This window comes from Letharia lupina (genome assembly GCF_014066315.1).
Source record: "Letharia lupina isolate WasteWater1 chromosome Unknown contig_2, whole genome shotgun sequence".
Lineage (NCBI taxonomy): Eukaryota > Fungi > Ascomycota > Lecanoromycetes > Lecanorales > Parmeliaceae > Letharia > Letharia lupina.
The window spans coordinates 2570432-2589009 of NW_023502971.1; the positions used below are offsets into that span (position 1 = coordinate 2570432).

Below are 18578 nucleotides of genomic sequence, written 5' to 3' on the forward strand. Positions count from 1 at the left end.
CATCCTCAGAGAAGAGAGCTAGTCCTCGCTTACGGACTGTAAGCTTCTTCTCTGCAATTGCACCCCAGCATAGATATCGCAGTGCAGTGAGAAAGCTTCACTACTAATGCCACAGTATACAAGACCACACAGTGACATTGAGACCTTCGAGAACGGCTGAGAGCAGGGCCATCGACATCATGATAAACGCGGTCTTAGTCTTCAACAACTCAGGCCAACCACGCCTTACGAAGTTCTATACACAGCTGGTACGCTCTACGTTGCACTAGTCATAACTCGTATGCATAAATCTCTTGAACCTAGTGCTGATTCAACGCTCAGGATACCAGCGTGCAGCAGCGTCTCATCTCCGAGATCTTCACCCTTGTTGCCGATCGCTCGTCCTCAGCTTGCAACTTCCTACCGTGTGTCTTTACCCCGAGTCCTACATTCCCCAAGACTTCCTGGCAAGTGGTTGAATCTTTACTGAACTCGACGGCCTTCTAGACTTCCCCCATTATTAGCTACAACCCCCTCGGCCGCCGCAACCCCAACCCAACCCCACAATGACACCCCCTCCCTCATAACATACCGCCACTACGCAACCCTCTACTTCATCCTGATCTCCACGTCTACGGAATCTCCCCTCGCCCTCCTCGACCTCATCCAAGTCTTTGTCGAAGCCCTCGACCGCCTTTTCGAAAATGTATGTGAACTGGATCTGATCTTCAACTTTGAGGCGTTGCATGCTACGCTCGGGGAGATGATCGTGGGGGGAGTTGTTGTGGAGACGGGGTTGGATAAGGTTGTGAGGGGCGTTAGGGAGCAGGGGAAGGTGAAGAAGAGGAGGGAGGTTGGGTTGGGAGGAGCGGATGGGTTGGGGGTTGTTGGGGGTCTGGGGATGGGGAGGGGATGGCGGTGAGTGAGGCACCTGGGATGGAGTTGAGCTGGCTCTTTACACAGGGCATAGAGTGGGGCGTAGAATGGCGTCAGACGTGGGACTATGAAGCGCGAATTGGCATGCATTGTCAATAGAGCGTTCCTGTTGCAAGAACCAGACGGCTCGAATACCTTTCGCCATGGAAATGTTCCAAATCGCAGAGTATGGGAGTGGCAAACGGAAGCCAGAGATGGAGGAGCAGCCAGAAAGGAGACAACATGGAACCCATACTTAGAAGATGTCCATTGACCTAAACTTCTCATTCAATAGCAGTCCTACAGTAGTATGCTACTGAGCCTCTCTGACATGCCTTGCGCTCGGCTAATCCCTCCTCTAAGCCCTGGAATCCATCAATCTCTCCATCTCTGCACCACGGCAGTCCCTTCTCTCCATCTCATGCATACAGCGTCTTGTACAAGAGCTCCTCTTCTCGAGGAGAATACTGCTGTAGCGGCGAGAAGACAGTCTTTCAAGGCTTGCCGAATGCATCCCAAGCCTTCATCTATGTATCAGATACATTTCAGCTAATTAGCCTCCCTCCTTGATTCTCTTTCTCAAGCTACAACTTCCACTGGCGCTGCCGTCGTTGCGCCGTCGCCATCTCCCTTAGGCAGGTTGTCCTAATGCACATTTCAGCCTCATGAGAGCTTCTGCAACGCAAGATTGGATGGTCCAGTTGCTCCTTACTGCTTCGAATATAACCTTGATCATCAGACTGCAGCTGGGGCAGACTGCGACTTCCTCGCCGTCGCGGAGATCGGAGAGCGAGATTTCGAACTGGTCGCCGCATGGGCATGGGTAGGTGTAGAGGGTTGTGGACTCGTGATAGGTCATGTCTTCGATCTCTATCTCATCGTAGAAAGACATCGTGTCGGTAGCTGCTTTGATGGATGTAGTGAAGAGGGACTGGATGAGTCAAAAATTTGGTCTTATGCGGGGACGGATTTAAAATTAGTGCCAAGATTATCGCCGACAGGGCACAAAAAATATTGAACCACGAGGTTTATCTTTACACTTCTCGATCTGACCAAGAACGCAAAGGAGTCGAAAGACCATAAATCCTCAATCCTGGCTTCTATCCCATTCCGATTCAAGGCCGGTGGCGGCATGGCACCACTGACAGAGCATCATCACCGGAACACCACCAAGATTTCCCACAAACCATTCAAGTCGCGGCATGCCACCAAGAGCCTGATTCGAGATTTGGCCAAAGGGAAAGTTGAGGGCACGGAGGCAAAGCCCAACAGGAAGACACCTCATCAGCAAATCATGTCCAAATTTGACAGGAAGAACCAAGCCCGCCAAATAAGGCAGACAAAGCACCAACAAAATGTCAAGTCCTCGAGTGTCTTTGCTGGACAGAATGGGGCACCAAGGGTCATCGCGGTTGTACCCTTGTGTGAAGATATGAAAGCAGTAGCTGCAATACATAAATTAAATCAAGCGGTGGATGCAGAGTCCCTCTGGCCGCTGGAAGGGCATATGAGAGTCCGAGTGGATCGTTTCAAGCAGAATCTGGTATACGTGCCGGTTGAACGAGACCTCATGACTGCTCTTGATGCATGCCGGTTGGCAGACTTTGTAATCTTCCTATTATCACCTACAGAGGAGCCTGGGGAGGAGGGAGAGCTACTGCTCAAAATGATTGAAGGCCAAGGCGTGTCAAATGTGCTTACGGTGGTGCAGAATCTTGACACCGTCGAACCAGCCAGAAGGCGGCCGCAAGTTGTTACCTCTTTGAAGTCCTACATTACCCATTTCTTCCCAAACCAGGAGAAGGTTCTGTCACTGGATGCGGAAAGCGAGTGCTCTAATGTTATCCGCTCTCTGTGCACTACGACACCAAAAGGAGTCAAATGGCGAGAAGACAGAAGCTGGATGCTGGTGGAGAATGTGCAATGGCCAAGCAACCTCGTTGAAGCTAGTACTGAAGGTGAAGTAGTCGTTACGGGAGTTGTACGTGGAAAGGGACTCAAAGCCAATAGGCTTGTACAAGTAGGCGATTGGGGCCATTTTCAGATCGAGAAGATCACAGATGCAACACTCCCTATATCAAAAAAACGAAAAGCTGACGAAATGGCGATTGACGAGGCAAAGAACGATGAGGTTCTTGAGGCGCCAGACGCAGAACAGGAGGACCTTGCAGAGCTTGCACCTTATGAGGCTACTATGAAAGATGTCGATGCTCTTTCGGCTTCAGAAGCGCCTACTGAGAAACGAGGAGTCCTTCTTGATGATCATCATTACTTCTCAGATGACGAGACACATTTGCCGGATGCACCCAAGCGTTTACCCAAAGGCACTTCGTCTTACCAATCGGCGTGGTTTCTAGGTGACATGTCTGATTCTGGCTCAGACTTTGAGGATGCAGTAGACGATGAAGGTGATTTGGATATGGAAGCAGCAGCGTTACCTCAGGACGGGCTTGAAGGGTTCGACAAAGCCACACCCAAAGAGCCTACCGAAGCAACACCCTCTGAATACCCCCAATCCGAGATGTTTCTGGATCCGTCACCAGATGACGAAGCTGCTCAATTGGCAGAGTACAGAGCTCAGCGAAAGATCGAAGCCAACGAAGATCTCGAATTCCCAGATGAGATCGAGCTTCATCCTAATGTGCTCGCTCGAGAACGACTTGCACGGTACAGAGGCCTGAAAAGCTTGAGAACGAGCCATTGGGAGACGAGCGAAGACCGAGCACATGAGCCTGAGGAGTGGAACAGATTACTTCAAGTGCCTGACTACAAGAGAGCGAAGAAGCAAGTCGACAATGACTCTCTAGTGGGCGGTGTACAGCCTGGCAGACGGGTTCACGTACATTTGCGCAACGCGCCCCTCGTTCTCCAGCAAACACACAATCCTACACGGCCGTTGGCTCTCTACTCGTTTCTGCAGCACGAGCAGAAACGAACAGTGGTCAACTACAGCGTCACACTGAGCTCTGACCATCCTAGCCCGCTGCGATCGAAAGACCAGTTGATCCTGCAGTGCGGCTCTCGTCGGTTTTTCATCAATCCAATGTACTCTCAATCTGGTAATACCCCCAACAATGTTCACAAGTTCCTGCGCTACCTCCACCCTGGCCAGACCGCCATCGCATCCTTCATCGCACCGATCACCTGGGGTTCTGTTCCTGCGCTTTTCTTCCAACCATCGGTTTCCATACCTGGCACACCTCTTGGCTTGGTAGCAACGGGCACCTCGCTCCCTGCCTCCACTTCGCGTGTCATTGCCAAGCGTGTCATATTGACTGGGCACCCGTACAAGATTCACAAGAAGCTTGTCACTGTTCGGTACATGTTCTTCAACAAAGAAGACGTACAGTGGTTCAAGGCTCTGCAGCTGTGGACGAAGCGAGGGAGGAGTGGCTTCATCAAGGAAAGTCTCGGAACTCATGGGTATTTCAAGGCTACCTTCGATGGTAAGATCAATCCCCAGGACGCAGTAGGTGTAAGTCTGTACAAGAGGGTATGGCCTAGAGAGGCTAGGCCGTGGACTGAGGCGGAGACAAGCAGTGGGTCTCAAGAAGAGGAAATGCCTCCGGTAGGCTAGGGTGGAGGCCGAGCGAGCGAGCGAGGTATTCGGATCCCTATTGGAGAGAGTAGCCTTGAACTGGTAGAGTATTGGCCTTCCTAAGACTTCTGGGGTGTCAGGTCGGTCTCTTGGTTTTGGAGGTCTTGCCTCGGCTCACATCTTGTACAACACAAGATATGACGCGGGGCCATTCACTCCTTTACCCGTTTACTCTGTCACGTGATCCTTACTCTGGACTGACAACTAAGCGTTTCTAAAAACACACAAACCTGCAGTGACATCTCTCTCTCTCTCTCTCTCTCTCTCTCTCTCTCTCTCTCTTTATCCATCACTTTCGATATATGACAGACTTGGCTTCACACTTTACACTCTCCCTTCTTTGTATTAATTGCACTACTGTTGCTCTCTGGAAGTTGTTGTCGTACTTTCCCGTCGTCGCTAGCCTTCAGCTCTCAGAACCTTCACAGCAAATGCAAAACAATAGCCATCATGTGGAAGATAACAAACCTGCCTACCAGCGGCACGCCTGTAGACTACACTTGATCATCCATTCTGGCCACCCCTAATCTTTCTTAGAACTCACAGCGCTCGTCAACCAGCACAACGACCGTACCTTCAACCGCAAAAACTTCCCCCCAGAAGCCACCCAGCACACCACCAACGCCATTCCTGCGCTCGAGATCAGAAGTCCGCTTCGCTGTGGACTCCGACTTCCCCGTCGACTCTGAAGGCGAAAAGCGCGTCCAGCCTCTACCACCATCGATCGCACAGCCCAGCCCGTCTCCAAACAACGTCCACTTCTCGCCCAACCCGAAACACTGCTACCGCGCCGTCGACACCCCACAGCCCCCCAACCCTTCAAACATCCGCTTCGCGCCCGATCCGAACGACTGCTACCGCCTCGCCCCGCGCCAATTCCGGCTCCCCACCCACCCGAACGAGCGCGAGGACGGAGCGTCTATTCCACTGAGGGGACAGTACGTCACCGTCTTGACCGATGACCCCGACGATGGAGATCTGATCGACGACCCACCGCCCGGATTCGACGCTGATACAGCGACCGCGATGCGTCAGTTTGCATGGGCGTACGTGAAGGGGTTGGGAGGGCTGGTGATGGGTGTGGTGGATGGGTTGGCGAGGGGGACGGGAGGAGATGGGGCCCGGGCGACGTATTTGACCTACGGTGCTGTCGCGTACGAGGGGCGCGGAAGGTGAAGGGGAGTAAATGTTGGTATCTTACTATCTGCTTCGGAAAAGGTGTTGGAGAGTAGGAGGGGGGTTTTTTGAGGGGGGCTTGGGAAGGGGTTGTGGTTTTGATTCTTGTTTTGTTGGATTTGGTTTTTGGGGGGAGGATTTGGGCGATGCTTGCGGAGGAAGATGTGCAATTCTTTTGTGCAATCTTGACATCGAGTGACGAGTTCTAGGCCACACCATCGGTTGCTACGCAAATCATAAATATCTTGACCCAGACGCTGTCGAAGAAACGAGAAAGCAAACCGTGGGGTCTAAAGTCGATCATCTCAGGAACAGCGCGATGGAAATAGTTAGGAAAGAGACGACCTCGCCAAATCTGGCAATCATTAGACACGCTTGCATTAGCTACTATCTGCTTATTGATCTGCGAGCTATCGTAATACTTGTAAGCACCAGCCGGGTAATAGACACTATTCTAACCATGAACTTCCCCTGGAAGTACTCTGTCCTCACGTGACAGCGATAGTTCACGACTCTGCTCTCTGGAAGAAATCTCAAAGTTCATCTGCCCCTGTAGGATATCAGAAGTACTTTCCACGGCTACATCTGTGATGGCAGAACCTAAGTGGGCCTCCGCTGCCGCGTTGTTCGCGGCCATTCTTCGCGTGTGCTCTGAGCCGATTTTGGGAATCACACGATAGTGGTTGGCCTTGTGGGCGTAGTTCATCCCGCACTTCCTACACGTATGGCGATTTCCACCATGCTGTGTCCGGTCAGCGAGCACTCCGTGATGGTTTTGGGACACGCTTACCATCCTGGAAGGCTTGTCGTGTCCCGGGCCACTGTCTGTTTGAGAAGCTGCAGGTATTATCTGCTCGAGGGATTGCTGAATCTGGTTGGCGTCACGACAGACTTCCTTTCCGATCCTTATAGTCTTTGTTTGGGTTGGCAACGGTTCCGTAGAGTGACCGCCCTGCTTTGTGACCGTGGGAGTGAGAGAGGTTTCACCGTAAGGCGTAGTTTTAGAAATTGCCATTTTTGCTTTATTTGCGATCGTACTTGCCTTCGGCGGGCCACCACGTCGACCGTCCGTACCCAGTACTCGTCGTATTGCCCACAATCTTCGCGCCCGTGCACTCTGTTCGGCGTGAGTTTGCGATTTATTTTTGCGGCGTCCGCGTTCGGCCCCGTCCGCAGAAGGGCCGGGATCGGCATATTCGAGTGCAGGCGCATTGCCGATTCTGTCGACATGAGGTAGAGCTGTAGGAGTTTGGCGTGGCGTTAGGTTGGGGGAAGAGACCCGGGGAGCGGGTAGAATTGCGAACGGGCCGTCAGCCCTTGGCTGAGTATGTCCTGGATTTGAGTGGCTGTTTAACTTTCTTTTCTTGCTCTTATAGGACCTGGGTGTGGTCAACTCGCAGTTTGGGTGGTGTTCACGGTGGTAGATGAGGCCTGCTTGACTTTCATACTTTCTGCCACAACTTTCACACTTGCGAGACCTTTTGGCGGACACTTGTCCACGGATAGCTGTAGTGGCTTGCCCTTTGGAGTCCAGACAATTTTGATACAGAAGCAGCCGTGGATGTTGTGGGTGAGGCAAATTGGTTGCATTTGAGGCCTCGTCGTGTCTTCCGACACCATGCCTTAACGGACTCGACGTCTCAGTTTTCCTCGCGCTCACAGCACGGGTTGTTCGCCGTGGCAGATCAGTGAAGGTGTCATCATTTTCTGCGTCCTTCGGATCAGCTCTTTTAGCATACATACTCAATCTTTCATGCTGTGCCCGGATCGATTCTGCCGAATGATGGGCCGATCCAATACGTGACATAGCTTCAGCGACCAGATTCCACTTCTCCGATTCAAAATTGCTTTCCATTTCAGCAACTATATCAGCCTTCTCACGTTGGAAAGTTTCCTCAATTTCAGCTTCGGTTGCAAGCAAAAGCTGGTCGTGATTTGGTGAGCTTAGATTAGGTTGAGTGATCGAACCGTTGTCACTCACATCATCCGGTTCAAGTCGAGGGTAAGTGATCGAGCGACCACTATCACGAACCTCGTCTGGTTTAAGTCCGGAGCTGGCAATGTTTGCCACGATGCGGGTATACCGAGATGACAGTGTCCTTGTACTCTGCGCTTTGCCTGTTTTCTTTTCCCAGGCCTCTTCAATTTCGAGCCACGTGCGGCCCTTCTCCTTCATCTTCACAAGCATGATATCCGCAGCATTTGCTTCATCCAAAGAGTGAGGTATGGGGTCAACAGGGTTTCGTGCACTGAATTGATTGGTGGGAGCTGCACCTTGATGAAGTTTCTTCAAACTCAACTTCTGCTGACTACTTTTGGCTTTGATGGTGGAAACCCCGTCGGACTTATCTTCAGAACGGCTGTTGAGAGCAAGCTCGATCTTTTGCGTCATGCTTCTGGTCTCGAGCACTGGAACTTCTTCGTTGTCATCTCCAGAAGGACCGTCAGGATTCCGGGGAAACACTGCCTCTTCAAGTACAGCTCCTCTCCTTTCTCTTCTGTCCTCGATCATTGAGGCTTCGTCTACAGTCTGGTTCCCAGATGAAGTGTCATGAGTTTGAATTGTTTCGTCAATGAGAACTCTTCGTTGGCTTCCGTCCCCACCAACGAGTGAAAGTCCATAATGTTGCTTCCTCAACGAGTTGCCTCGATACGAGTCGAGGTTCTTCACCTCTCCAGTCTCATCATGTCCGCCATCAAATGAGACACTTGAGTCTGCAGTATCATCATTGGTGGACTCCTCGTCTTCCTCGCTTGTGAAATGGAATTCTGACTCGCTGACGTCCCAAATGTCGGGTTCAGTCAGTCCCGAAGAAAGGCTTCCCCGGTCATCGTCTTCATTGTTGCCTGTCGTGAATGGGTTGTTACTTTTATTTAGGTACTCGAGGAAATACTTCTTGTCGAACCATCCGACCTTCTCGAATGCGCCGCATAATTTGCCAGCCTTATTGCTGTTTATCTTGCAAGCTTTCTGGGAGTCTGACTTTTTGAACTCTCTACCTGCCTGTAAAACTTCGAAACGAGCTTGGAAGATCCGACGTTTGGTGCATAAATATTTTGCACAGCTCAAGTTCAGACACGTTGCAAGTTTGAGTTCCGCCTCGTGAAGCATATGTCGGTCTGGGTCGTTGGAGAGGTCAGCGAAGCTCTTATGGCGCCACTCGACTCGGAGGCTGTGCGGATTGCCTCTGGGTAGAGTTGATATCGGAGGAGCATAGTCTGGAATGGAGTCGTAAGCCACATCGTCAAGCCTTTTCCCAGAGTGACGGCGAGGTTCCTTTGCTCGTCCAGAGGCTTTCTGCCAGCGTGTTGGCGGAGAATTGTCGACCACTGACAAAGGGCGCAGCAAGCCATTAGTCCCCCCGTAGTTGTTTATTAGCGCACCACTAGCCGTATGAATTCCCGATTCGTCTTTTGATAGGGCAAATATGTCTCCAGACGACATATTGAGCCGTGCTCCAGCGGCCCGTGGTGTCCTGGACGGTCCCATTGTGGAAGTACCCTCTTTCTCATGGAGTTCGAGCACTTGGTCATCCGTATCATCGCTACTCGAGCTGCTCGCGTGTCCTGTTGGTATTTCACAAAGCTCATGGTGAATGTCTTTCATATGGCTTCCTCTGTAGTCGAAACGATGTGACGAGCCCGGCTCTAGCTTAATGGGCAGGAACGATTGTGAAGCAGCCTGAGGTGGTTTGACCTTCTCCATACTGCTTGCTTTCCTCTTGGTCCCCTTGTTTAGGGATAGGGTCGATATCGGAGGGCCGAATGAGGACAGACTTCTAGAGAGTACATCACTTGCGAGGGGAGAATCGTCGAGAGCTTGTCCAGGCATGATTTTTGATCTTGGTGTCGGTGTTGACATGATGGAGGGTCATGAGCAGCCGCCTAGTCTTCACGGTAGACCTCCCCCAGCTCCAGGCATTGGTATATCAGTTGGAAGTGCTTCATTCTTTGAATGATATCACATTTCCAGCTCCAAATCTGTGAAGCAAACACGCTAGAGGTGGACCCAAGAGTTTCAATAAGGTTGGCCCCAAGGGACCTTACCGGGGCAAACGTGCCGGGGTCTGCCCGGGCAGTCTGGGGGCGATCTTGGCGTCCCTTGTGGGGGCTATCTGCCACCAATCATTGACGCTGCACGGACCCCCACGCCGGGTCAGATCACCTGTCGTTTCTTTTTAATAGAGCCGTAGCGAACCCTCGAGAGCTCATGTGAGCTCTTGAATCGTCACGACTACTTCTATAGAGCTTAATCAGCTCCTTCGAAAAGACTCCAACCTCTACCAGCAATGCTGGAAAGACCACCAGAATAGAAACAGGCAAGAGGCGGAGCGCAAGCTCCACGAGTTCTCTGTACTCGAAAAAATGAAGTTCTCACACAGTATCCAATTCAATGCGGTGCCGGATTGGAGCAGTCATTACATCTCCTACAGCAATCTCAAGAAATTGTACGCACGGACCCTGTTCAAAGCTCTTTCCCCAGGCGAAGCCTCAATCGAGGCTATGAGAAGCTCGGGCTGACCACTTTCTACTATATCAGAATATACCAGCTTGAGAAATCCGTCAACCAGTCATCTACGATAGCCCATGAGGATGCCGAAGCCTCACCTTTGATCAGTACCGACGATCCTGATGCTGTGTTTCGGCGAGCCCTCGATCAGGAACTGGAGAAGATCTGTTCTTTTTACCAGCTGAAAGAGCTCGAGATCTACGGGGAAGTGGGAGAATTGATGAACGATGAGCAGTCATACGAGGCAGAGACGGAAGGACAGGACTTCGACCAGTTGGATGGGGCTACGGATAAGAATGGAAGGCCGCGCCGTGGGAGCCTTTTCGGAAAGATTAGTGGCAGACAACGGCGGACAAGTACTATGAGTGCGTCAACTATAGATGAAGGGGACGAAGAAGGCGACAGCGATGACGATGCAGACGATAGGACGGCAATGAATGGCAGCCACATAGGCCGGCGGAAAACCTATGATACCAACGCAAGCCACGCCCATGACGACGTCAGAAGCTCGAGAGAACTACCTATGCCAAGAAGAAGGATGAGCCAAGCACAGGATGACTACAGTGACAATGCACTCGAGGGACTGCTAGCTTCTGGCATGACTTTGAAGAAGCGGACAATCAGCCTATTTGTTTCGCTGTGCGAATTGAAATCATTCGTCCAGCTCAACAAAACAGGCTTCTCGAAGGTTTGCAAAAAATATGACAAGACGTTAAATCGAAGCCTCAAAAGTGCGTACGTCAAGGACAGTGTTACTCCTGCATATCCATTCAAGCAGGAAACCATGCAACATATTGATGAGAACATAACGAATATTGAGAGGGTATACGCGGGTGTTATCACAAAAGGGGACATTGGCAGTGCGCGACGAGAGTTACGGCTACATCTTCGAGAGCATGTGGTTTGGGAAAGGAACACCGTATGGCGGGAAATGATCGGTATAGAGCGAAAAGCTCAAGCTGCAAATATGGGCTTAGGACGGACACTTCTTGGTGGAGATAACGATCCTTCGAAACATCGATTACAAGGCGATGAGCCGGACGACGTGGGTACTAAAGAACTTGACACTCCAATTGGAAGATACAGATGCCCCCGCTGGCTGTTTAGCTCAACGTTCTTCGTGCTCATCGGAATCCTGGTCATCTTCACAATTCTGCTGGTAGTACCAATCATGAAGAAACCAGAGCAGCAAAATTGTCTTGCAATGCTTGTGTTTGTGAGCTTGCTTTGGGCGACAGAGGTAGGCCCGACAGAGGAAAATTAAGCACCTAGATGGTTGCTGATCAAGTCCAGGTCATACCTCTTTTCGTGACAGCACTCTTAGTGCCCTTCCTCACCGTTGTCTTGCAAGTAGTCAGACAAGACGAAAAGCCGCACCATCGACTTGACCCCAAAACCGCGACCAAGTACATCTTTGCAGCGATGTGGACGCCAGTTATCATGCTGTTGCTAGGAGGCTTTACGATTGCAGCAGCACTTTCGAAGTTTCACATTGCTAAGATGATGGCTACGTTCGTCCTAAGCAAAGCGGGCACACGGCCGCGGACTGTTCTGATTACGAACATGTTTGTTGCTATGATCCTCAGTATGTGGATAAGTAACGTTGCATCTCCAGTACTGTGTTTCTCGATCATCCAAGTATGTTTCCCTCTTTGATTAATCCCACTGGGAGTTCTGACCCAATGTTCAGCCACTCCTCCGCAACCTACCCTCGGACTCCCATTTCTCCAAAGCCCTCATCCTTGGCATCGCCCTCGCCTCTAACATTGGTGGCGCTGCCTCCCCCATTGCTTCTCCGCAAAACATCATCGCCCTCCAAAACATGCGGCCCCAACCTAGTTGGGGGATCTGGTTCTTCATCGCCCTCCCCGTCTGCATTATCTCCATCCTCCTCATTTGGGTACTCCTCCTTATCACCTTCCAGCCTGGAAAAGGCACCACCATCGTGCCAATACGGCCTATGAAGGACAAGTTCACCGGCGTACAATGGTTCATTAGCGGAGTCACCGTGGTAACTATAGTACTGTGGTGCGTCACGCATCAGTTGGAGAATGTCTTTGGCGACATGGGTGTTGTAGCCATCATACCCATCGTCCTCTTCTTTGGCACCGGCATCTTAACGAAGGAAGACTTCAACAACTTCCTTTGGACTATCATTATCCTCGCCGCTGGTGGCCTATCCCTTGGCAAAGCCGTCTCGTCGTCAGGTCTCCTGCATACTATCGCTGGTGCTATAACAGACAGAGTGGAGGGCATGAGCCTTTATGGTGTCTTGGTCGTTTTTGCGGCCTTGATCCTTGTCGTTGCGACATTTATCAGCCATACAGTTGCGGCCTTGATCATTTTGCCCTTGGTTCATACGGTCGGCGCTGGCATGAAGGAACCACATCCGAATCTGCTGGTTATGGGTAGCGCGCTTATGTGCTCTGCGGCCATGGGTCTGCCTACCAGCGGCTTTCCGAATATGAGTAAGCCTGCTTTCTTCTCACGTTTCACCCATTCAGTTATTGACAAAGCTTTCAGCGGCTATCATGATGGAAGATCCACAAACCGGCCAACGGTATTTGCAAGTTAAACATTTTATCTCGAGAGGCATACCAGCCAGTATCATTACTTTTCTGGTCGTAATAACTTTGGGCTATGGGCTTTTGCTCGTTGCGGGGCTTTGATTGTTAAAAATGATACCAGATATATAACCGTGGGAAAGGTGTTGACTGGGATCGTGGCAGGCTCTATGGAGATGAGCCCCTATATTGCAATTAAATCGGGTAGGGTTTGGGCGCATTCGAGATTGCAACGAGATGACGGATACCAAATTTTGATGTGTATGCAATCAATCGTTGCTGCAGAGCGCCGCCATCCAAAAAGGGGTATACCTATATCATTGCAAATCTGATTGCACTCCATGCTATTTTTGAAACCCAAAGGATCCAAACGCCAGCGCGATCGAAAGCCAAGCGAGCCCAACGTCATCGAGCAGCCACTCCACTGGGAAAATTCCTTGCACTCAACAGCACGCCCTTCACGCCTCTGATCTCAGCCTTCACATTCGCCACCGCATCAATCTCCCCCATTTTCCTGGCCTTCCCGCCTAGATGTAGGGAATTCGCTTGTGGCAGCTTCTCCAAATATGATCGTAGCTCGCTTATGCTGTCGCCGAGCGGGTTCGTCGGCTTACCATCTGCGGGGAGGAGATCAGATAGCTTGCTATGAATCCCCAAGAGTGCGCTCGTGTGGTCTTGGGCAGGCGAAAGCGTTTCATCGGGGTCAGAAGAGGTAGAGGAATTCGACCGAGAAAGATGCGGTGATGTCTGTGTGCCTGCGGAGCGGTTGAAGAAGCGTGCCCCGTCCGAGCTTAGAGAGTCTTTATCTGAATCATCCTCCTTGGAATGGTGTGGTATTTCTGGCACTTTTGACACGGCGCTCTTGAGCTTCTCATTCAAAGCATCAATATTTGCTCCTGCACCTTCAAACAGCGAATGCCTCGCCGACGTCAAGCTTTCGACCATGGGTTCCACAATGTATTTGCTCGTTCCGTAGATCGTAGCCGCGGCGCCAGACGCGATGTATAGAGATGTGAGGAGACGGTTGGCCGTAATGAGTGGGGCGGGCTTTTGGGCGTGGAGGAGGAATTCAGGATACGTTATTATGGGGGGGTTATCCTTTGATGGTGCGGCCGGTGGTGGTTCTTGGGGAACTGACGATGTTGAGGGGATTTGAGGGGCAGTGGGGGGTGTAGATTGTGAGATTCCTTCTCGCTCTATCCCATAGTCCTCCATGACGGCTGCTTCGGGGGTATGTTGGATTTCGAGTAGGTCGTCCATTTCGGTTTCAGTCAGGCCTTTGGACTCCAGAAATAGCCTCTTTCGTGCAATTGGGGCATCGCGTATGGAGTCATCTTCGAGGAATTTGGAAGCTTTCTCGATCAGAGGAGCTCTGGATTCTGGAGGCTCTCGCTCAGCGGGCTCTTGTGATGGAGAGTCGTCAGACTGTTTTGGCAAACTCGAGGGTTCTTGCCGTTGCCATGAGGGTATTTCCTTGGACTTGGGCCCTTCGGAGTCGCTCATCACGAGGATTGCGGTTGTTGTTGCAGCACAATAGAGAGCTCGAGGGGCTCAAAGGATCCTCGAATATGTCAATGAACCGGAAGAACCTCGGATCTCGGTCCCTGAAAGGCGCTAGATCTGACAGTTTACGCGACTCTGGAACATCTTCCTAAATCACTGGACCATGCTACCATCCATGTGGTTTGATATCATGATATGCCAATCTATAGGCTCATCGGCATAGGCTTGGAAAGTAAAACTCTCAATCGTTTCTGCATGAAGCTCGTATTTGGTTTCAACAATACACCGTCCTCCCTCCATGGTTTCCCTCATGATTCTCCTCCGTCAAATTTTATCTGCTCTGGTGCCTCGTTTGCGCCTCTTTCTTTACTTTATGTTTTGTCGGTCTTGCTTTACTTCTTCTTTTCTGACTGACCTCCCGCTTCCCTTTGGAGACGGTTGCTCCTCTCTATTCCAAACGTTGCCCCACTGGTCTCCTCCACAATTACCATTTTCTCCTGCCCACGACATAAATTTTGTTGATTACCTCCAAACCATTGGAGCGGCAGGATCATCCCTGCTGTTCGCTTTTCATTGCAGCATCCCAAGAGCTTGAAATCGAAATTCGATCTTAATTGCAATCCAGCTGATCTAATTCATGTTTGTTGCCTTGTTTGACCATACCAAGAATTCCAGCTTTCGTGGGGCCTCTTCTAAGTTTGGCTTCTTTGTTACCACCGTGATGCTTGTTTGCAGGTGTCGCAGCTTGAGGTATCAGAAGACCGGCATGATCTGGTGCTCGCTTTCATGTGAAAAGGCTTGTCAAGGTAGTAAATGTCTAAGATAGTACAGTCCCCAGCAGGTGAAGTGTTCTTCTATTGAGATACTGCTCTCGAACACATATACTGATATCGGTATGGAGAGCCAGTAGTAGTTCCGGCCTTCGAATATCATAGTCGGTATATTTCGAACTATCAAGAACAGATGGTCAATGATCCAGTTCCAGCAGAACTTTTCATCCAGCATAACGATCGAAAAGGACTCTTGATTTTACAAGCACTCTCTACTTCACCGGTATCATGACACACCTTCCCTGTCAACAAAGCACCTTCTGCAAAACCTTTTGTTGAGTAGTTCTTAGCCTGCTGTACTAAATCAACAATTGATAGAGTCTTCACGTATTGATAGGAAATTCTGTGTTAGAAGACATGATTGCCAACGCAAATTCCTTAGCCAGCTTATACCCGAACTTCCCTTCAAAAAGTGAAATTGTTTTCTGATTCCAAGATGGTCAAACAGGGGTTCGATATAATCAAAGATCACAAGAACATTGCCAAGAACACTGTTTGTCACCGCCCGGGCTTGTCATATCTAAATAGCTAACCATTTATCTTCCAGAATCTAACATTCGCTGGTCGGCCTAGGATGTTTAATCGCAGAGTCACAGATGAGGACATTCCCGATTATCAAGAAAACCTTCATAAGACTGGGGTTGAAACAAAGGGCCAGACGGAGGTTCCATAGGCCGAGCCAGATGTCTACGCGGACTAGGAGACCAGAAACTGTTTTGAGTACCCGGACTGGGATGAAGGCATGGTCAAATGGTGTCGTGATGAGTTCTTCGAATTTCAAGACTCGGCAAGAGACCCGAAAGCATTTCGAAACGGCTCGTTGGCAGCTAGTGTAGCTGAAAATAAGATGGCTGCCGACTCTTCCAGAGAGCGACCACCGAGAGAGCTTGTTCGATTCGTGATGGCGAGGATGGCGCTCGAACCCCGTACAAAGCAATAGACCAAATCGAAATGGAAGGCGTACACCGAAAGCCGCGTTGACAGAAAAGGGAAAGGGTAAACGGCCTTTCATGATCCCGTTATTCCACGAGGCCTATTGTAGTCTGTGGAGAAAGCCAGAAACATGGTGGGCGGTACAGCTGGCGTACTGGAGGAGGACAGACAGACAGAGAAGAACAGGCATTCAACACCATCGAAAAGCATTTCTAGTATGAGCTTGAATCACCCTTCAAAGATTGATCGACATGAGCTCGCTGCTGCAAATGCCTCGATGTTGGTAAGGGTGGGAAGCACGATCGGCTACCTCGCAATCGACGGAAACAAAAAGGCAATAGTAGTGCGCTGGCCAGCAGCCATGGCCTACGGTATTGAAGCAATGGCGTCATGCAGCGAGCAGCTGAGGATATTCTCAAATACATCCGCATCGAAACCTCCAGAAGTGGCCGATTCACATCGGCACGGTACTTACGAGTAGAATCGGTCAGCTTGCTTGGTAAGAAGCAAGGCCATGTACGTGGCCACTCCGTTATTATCTGCCGCTGAAGCTATTGCCGCTAGTCTCCGAGTTTCTTGATTTGGCGTTGATTTGAGAAGGATTGACTCGGTATGGACTCCCTATAAAAGGCCTGCGCGTGGTTTCTCTGTATATATTCGGGCGTCAGTGGTCTACGGGTTCGAGTCCCTGTAGATTTCCAGGTGGGGTACCTCCGTCAAGGCGGCTTTTAGCTATATAGCTGAATAAAACAAACAACTTTCAATTCAAATTGATCTGGTGGTTGGTAAGGAGAACGGAGTTTGCATTTGGGGTGCGTATTGCTCGCTGGAAGCAGTTTTCAAAGGGGAGGAAGATTTTCAATTTGATTGTGCCAAGCCTTGACTATTTTCCAGCTTCCATCTCTCATCTCAAATACACCATACCAATTGCAATGAAGAGTCATAGGTCTTTGCCATCTCACCATTTAGCGTATTCAAAAACCTCTGGAAAAATCAAGCTGAGATTGGCGGCTCACAGATCTAGCTGCAGTGCAGTGCAGAGCAGCGTTGACCAGGCCGTTCAAAGTCCTTCGGGTTCCCAACACAGCTCTCCGTCGGTGCACTGCAACATAGAAGGGAAAGTCACGGATACATTCTGGGGCCTCTGCGTTCACGGGCAAGGTTCCCTCGAGCTTCGAATTTCTGTCCCGAAGCGATTTACCGATGCCGGGCATCTCCACTCACTCACTTTCACAACCTATGGAGTCTGAAGGGGCGCTGATGCGAGATTCAATCAGTCTTGCGGATATTGCATCTTTGGGACCGTTGGGCTGCTGCAAGATGATCTATTTAGTGAAGGCAGCGGAAGGAGGTCTCTGCTCCACGATGGGTGTGTTGGAATACCAGCCATTGTTCGGTAAATGTGAAAACCTTGTCGCTAGTAGTGGAGTCTTGGTTGAGGTTGGCAGTAGAGAAGCTGTCGTTTCTATTGTCTCAGTTGCTGTCAGCACGTTGCCCGCATCCATGGGATAGAAGTGGTAGCCGAGTCGTAACTCTTCACCCCTTCTGACGGTGCAAAAGTAGTCGCGAGCACTGTGCCCACCGCCGCATAAAGCGCACTTCAAGCCTTTCGGGCTAGCGTTGAGGCCAAGAGGGCAATGTTTTGACCTGTGGCCTTTTGCACATGCTGAACATCGAGGTGGGGAAGAGCAGTCCACTGCGGTGTGGCCAAAGGCTTGACATTTATTGCACTGAACAAGTTTCCGCCTTGGCCCATGCTTTACGCAATACCGACGCTGCCCTTTCCACAACAGTCCACGGATCATGACCTCGTTTGCTTGAGCCGCTGTAGCTAAGTCCATTGTGACAGAGCCTATCTTAACATTGTGAATATTTCTGCCGCCCATGGTCCAGCGGATGAGCGGAATATCGTCCGGTCGGCTGAGATACTGCATAGCAGAGGCATTGTAGCCCACAAGCTCCTCGATCGTCCTCGTTCTCATGACCTCATCGGAAAGGTCCATGGTCTCGGTTTCTAAATTGTGCATTATCACCGTGTATGTTCCCAGTCGAGCTCTCACGGATTTCTCAAGAGTCTCAGCCCAGCTCGCTGCACCGCCTTCCAAGTCTGGGGCTTGGCTTTTATCGATTCCATACTTGAGTCGAACGTCTCCACTCTCTAGAAGCAGGACCCCGAAGAGAATTGTCGTATGGACGGTGGGAGGAAGACGTCCCTCGAGTGCTTCATACACCGTAGTCGACACGTCCTCCCGGCTCAGGTCTTTCAGGTAGCTGATGACCGCCTGATCAAATAGCCTAAGAACGAGTTCGTATTCTTTGGTAATGACAGAACCCTCTGGATCATTCCCCAGCGGTTCTAGACGCTGCGCTTTCCTATGGGTGGAACTGCCATGTGACTTCTGGCCTAGCTGAGTCGAGGGGCCGGAACGGGTTCCTTTGCTCTGTATTAGCTTGTCATTGGGCTTATAAGCTTTTGATGTTCGTGCTGTCCACTCACTCATTTCTCTGACATGACCCACTGGCTCTGCAGAGTTTCCAGGTTCCAAGAATTGTTGGGAATCTTTCTGAGA

The 18578-nt window shown here is 50.6% G+C and overlaps 8 protein-coding genes across 8 annotated transcripts; 5 read left to right on the forward strand and 3 right to left on the reverse strand.

Moving 5' to 3' along the window:
- Positions 1 to 179: 179 nt before the first annotated feature.
- HO133_004793 (uncharacterized protein) lies at positions 180 to 901 on the forward strand (the record flags this gene model as incomplete). The annotated part of the gene is made up of 3 exons (XM_037295706.1): positions 180 to 248; positions 322 to 404; positions 487 to 901. The coding sequence occupies 3 exons, from the start codon at positions 180 to 182 to the stop codon at positions 899 to 901; spliced, it is 567 nt and encodes a 188-aa protein (XP_037157707.1).
- Positions 902 to 1252: 351 nt separating this feature from the next.
- On the reverse strand, positions 1253 to 1786 carry HO133_004794 (uncharacterized protein; the record flags this gene model as incomplete). The annotated part of the gene is made up of 2 exons (XM_037295707.1): positions 1253 to 1312; positions 1607 to 1786. 2 exons carry the CDS (start codon positions 1784 to 1786, stop codon positions 1253 to 1255), a joined length of 240 nt encoding a protein of 79 aa, XP_037157708.1.
- Positions 1787 to 2026: 240 nt separating this feature from the next.
- Positions 2027 to 5668, forward strand: HO133_004795 (uncharacterized protein; the record flags this gene model as incomplete). Its single annotated transcript, XM_037295708.1, has 2 exons — positions 2027 to 4462; positions 5030 to 5668. 2 exons carry the CDS (start codon positions 2027 to 2029, stop codon positions 5666 to 5668), a joined length of 3075 nt encoding a protein of 1024 aa, XP_037157709.1.
- A 454-nt stretch (positions 5669 to 6122) lies between these two features.
- Positions 6123 to 9530, reverse strand: HO133_004796 (uncharacterized protein; the record flags this gene model as incomplete). The annotated part of the gene is made up of 2 exons (XM_037295709.1): positions 6123 to 6410; positions 6459 to 9530. 2 exons carry the CDS (start codon positions 9528 to 9530, stop codon positions 6123 to 6125), a joined length of 3360 nt encoding a protein of 1119 aa, XP_037157710.1.
- A 503-nt stretch (positions 9531 to 10033) lies between these two features.
- On the forward strand, positions 10034 to 12847 carry HO133_004797 (uncharacterized protein; the record flags this gene model as incomplete). Its single annotated transcript, XM_037295710.1, has 5 exons — positions 10034 to 10116; positions 10209 to 11418; positions 11472 to 11816; positions 11869 to 12646; positions 12702 to 12847. 5 exons carry the CDS (start codon positions 10034 to 10036, stop codon positions 12845 to 12847), a joined length of 2562 nt encoding a protein of 853 aa, XP_037157711.1.
- A 300-nt stretch (positions 12848 to 13147) lies between these two features.
- On the reverse strand, positions 13148 to 14245 carry HO133_004798 (uncharacterized protein; the record flags this gene model as incomplete). The annotated part of the gene is made up of 1 exon (XM_037295711.1): positions 13148 to 14245. One exon carries the CDS (start codon positions 14243 to 14245, stop codon positions 13148 to 13150), a length of 1098 nt encoding a protein of 365 aa, XP_037157712.1.
- A 1266-nt stretch (positions 14246 to 15511) lies between these two features.
- On the forward strand, positions 15512 to 16015 carry HO133_004799 (uncharacterized protein; the record flags this gene model as incomplete). Its single annotated transcript, XM_037295712.1, has 3 exons — positions 15512 to 15568; positions 15623 to 15739; positions 15797 to 16015. 3 exons carry the CDS (start codon positions 15512 to 15514, stop codon positions 16013 to 16015), a joined length of 393 nt encoding a protein of 130 aa, XP_037157713.1.
- A 123-nt stretch (positions 16016 to 16138) lies between these two features.
- HO133_004800 (uncharacterized protein) lies at positions 16139 to 16588 on the forward strand (the record flags this gene model as incomplete). Its single annotated transcript, XM_037295713.1, has 2 exons — positions 16139 to 16475; positions 16500 to 16588. 2 exons carry the CDS (start codon positions 16139 to 16141, stop codon positions 16586 to 16588), a joined length of 426 nt encoding a protein of 141 aa, XP_037157714.1.
- Between the last annotated feature and the right edge of the window lie 1990 nt (positions 16589 to 18578).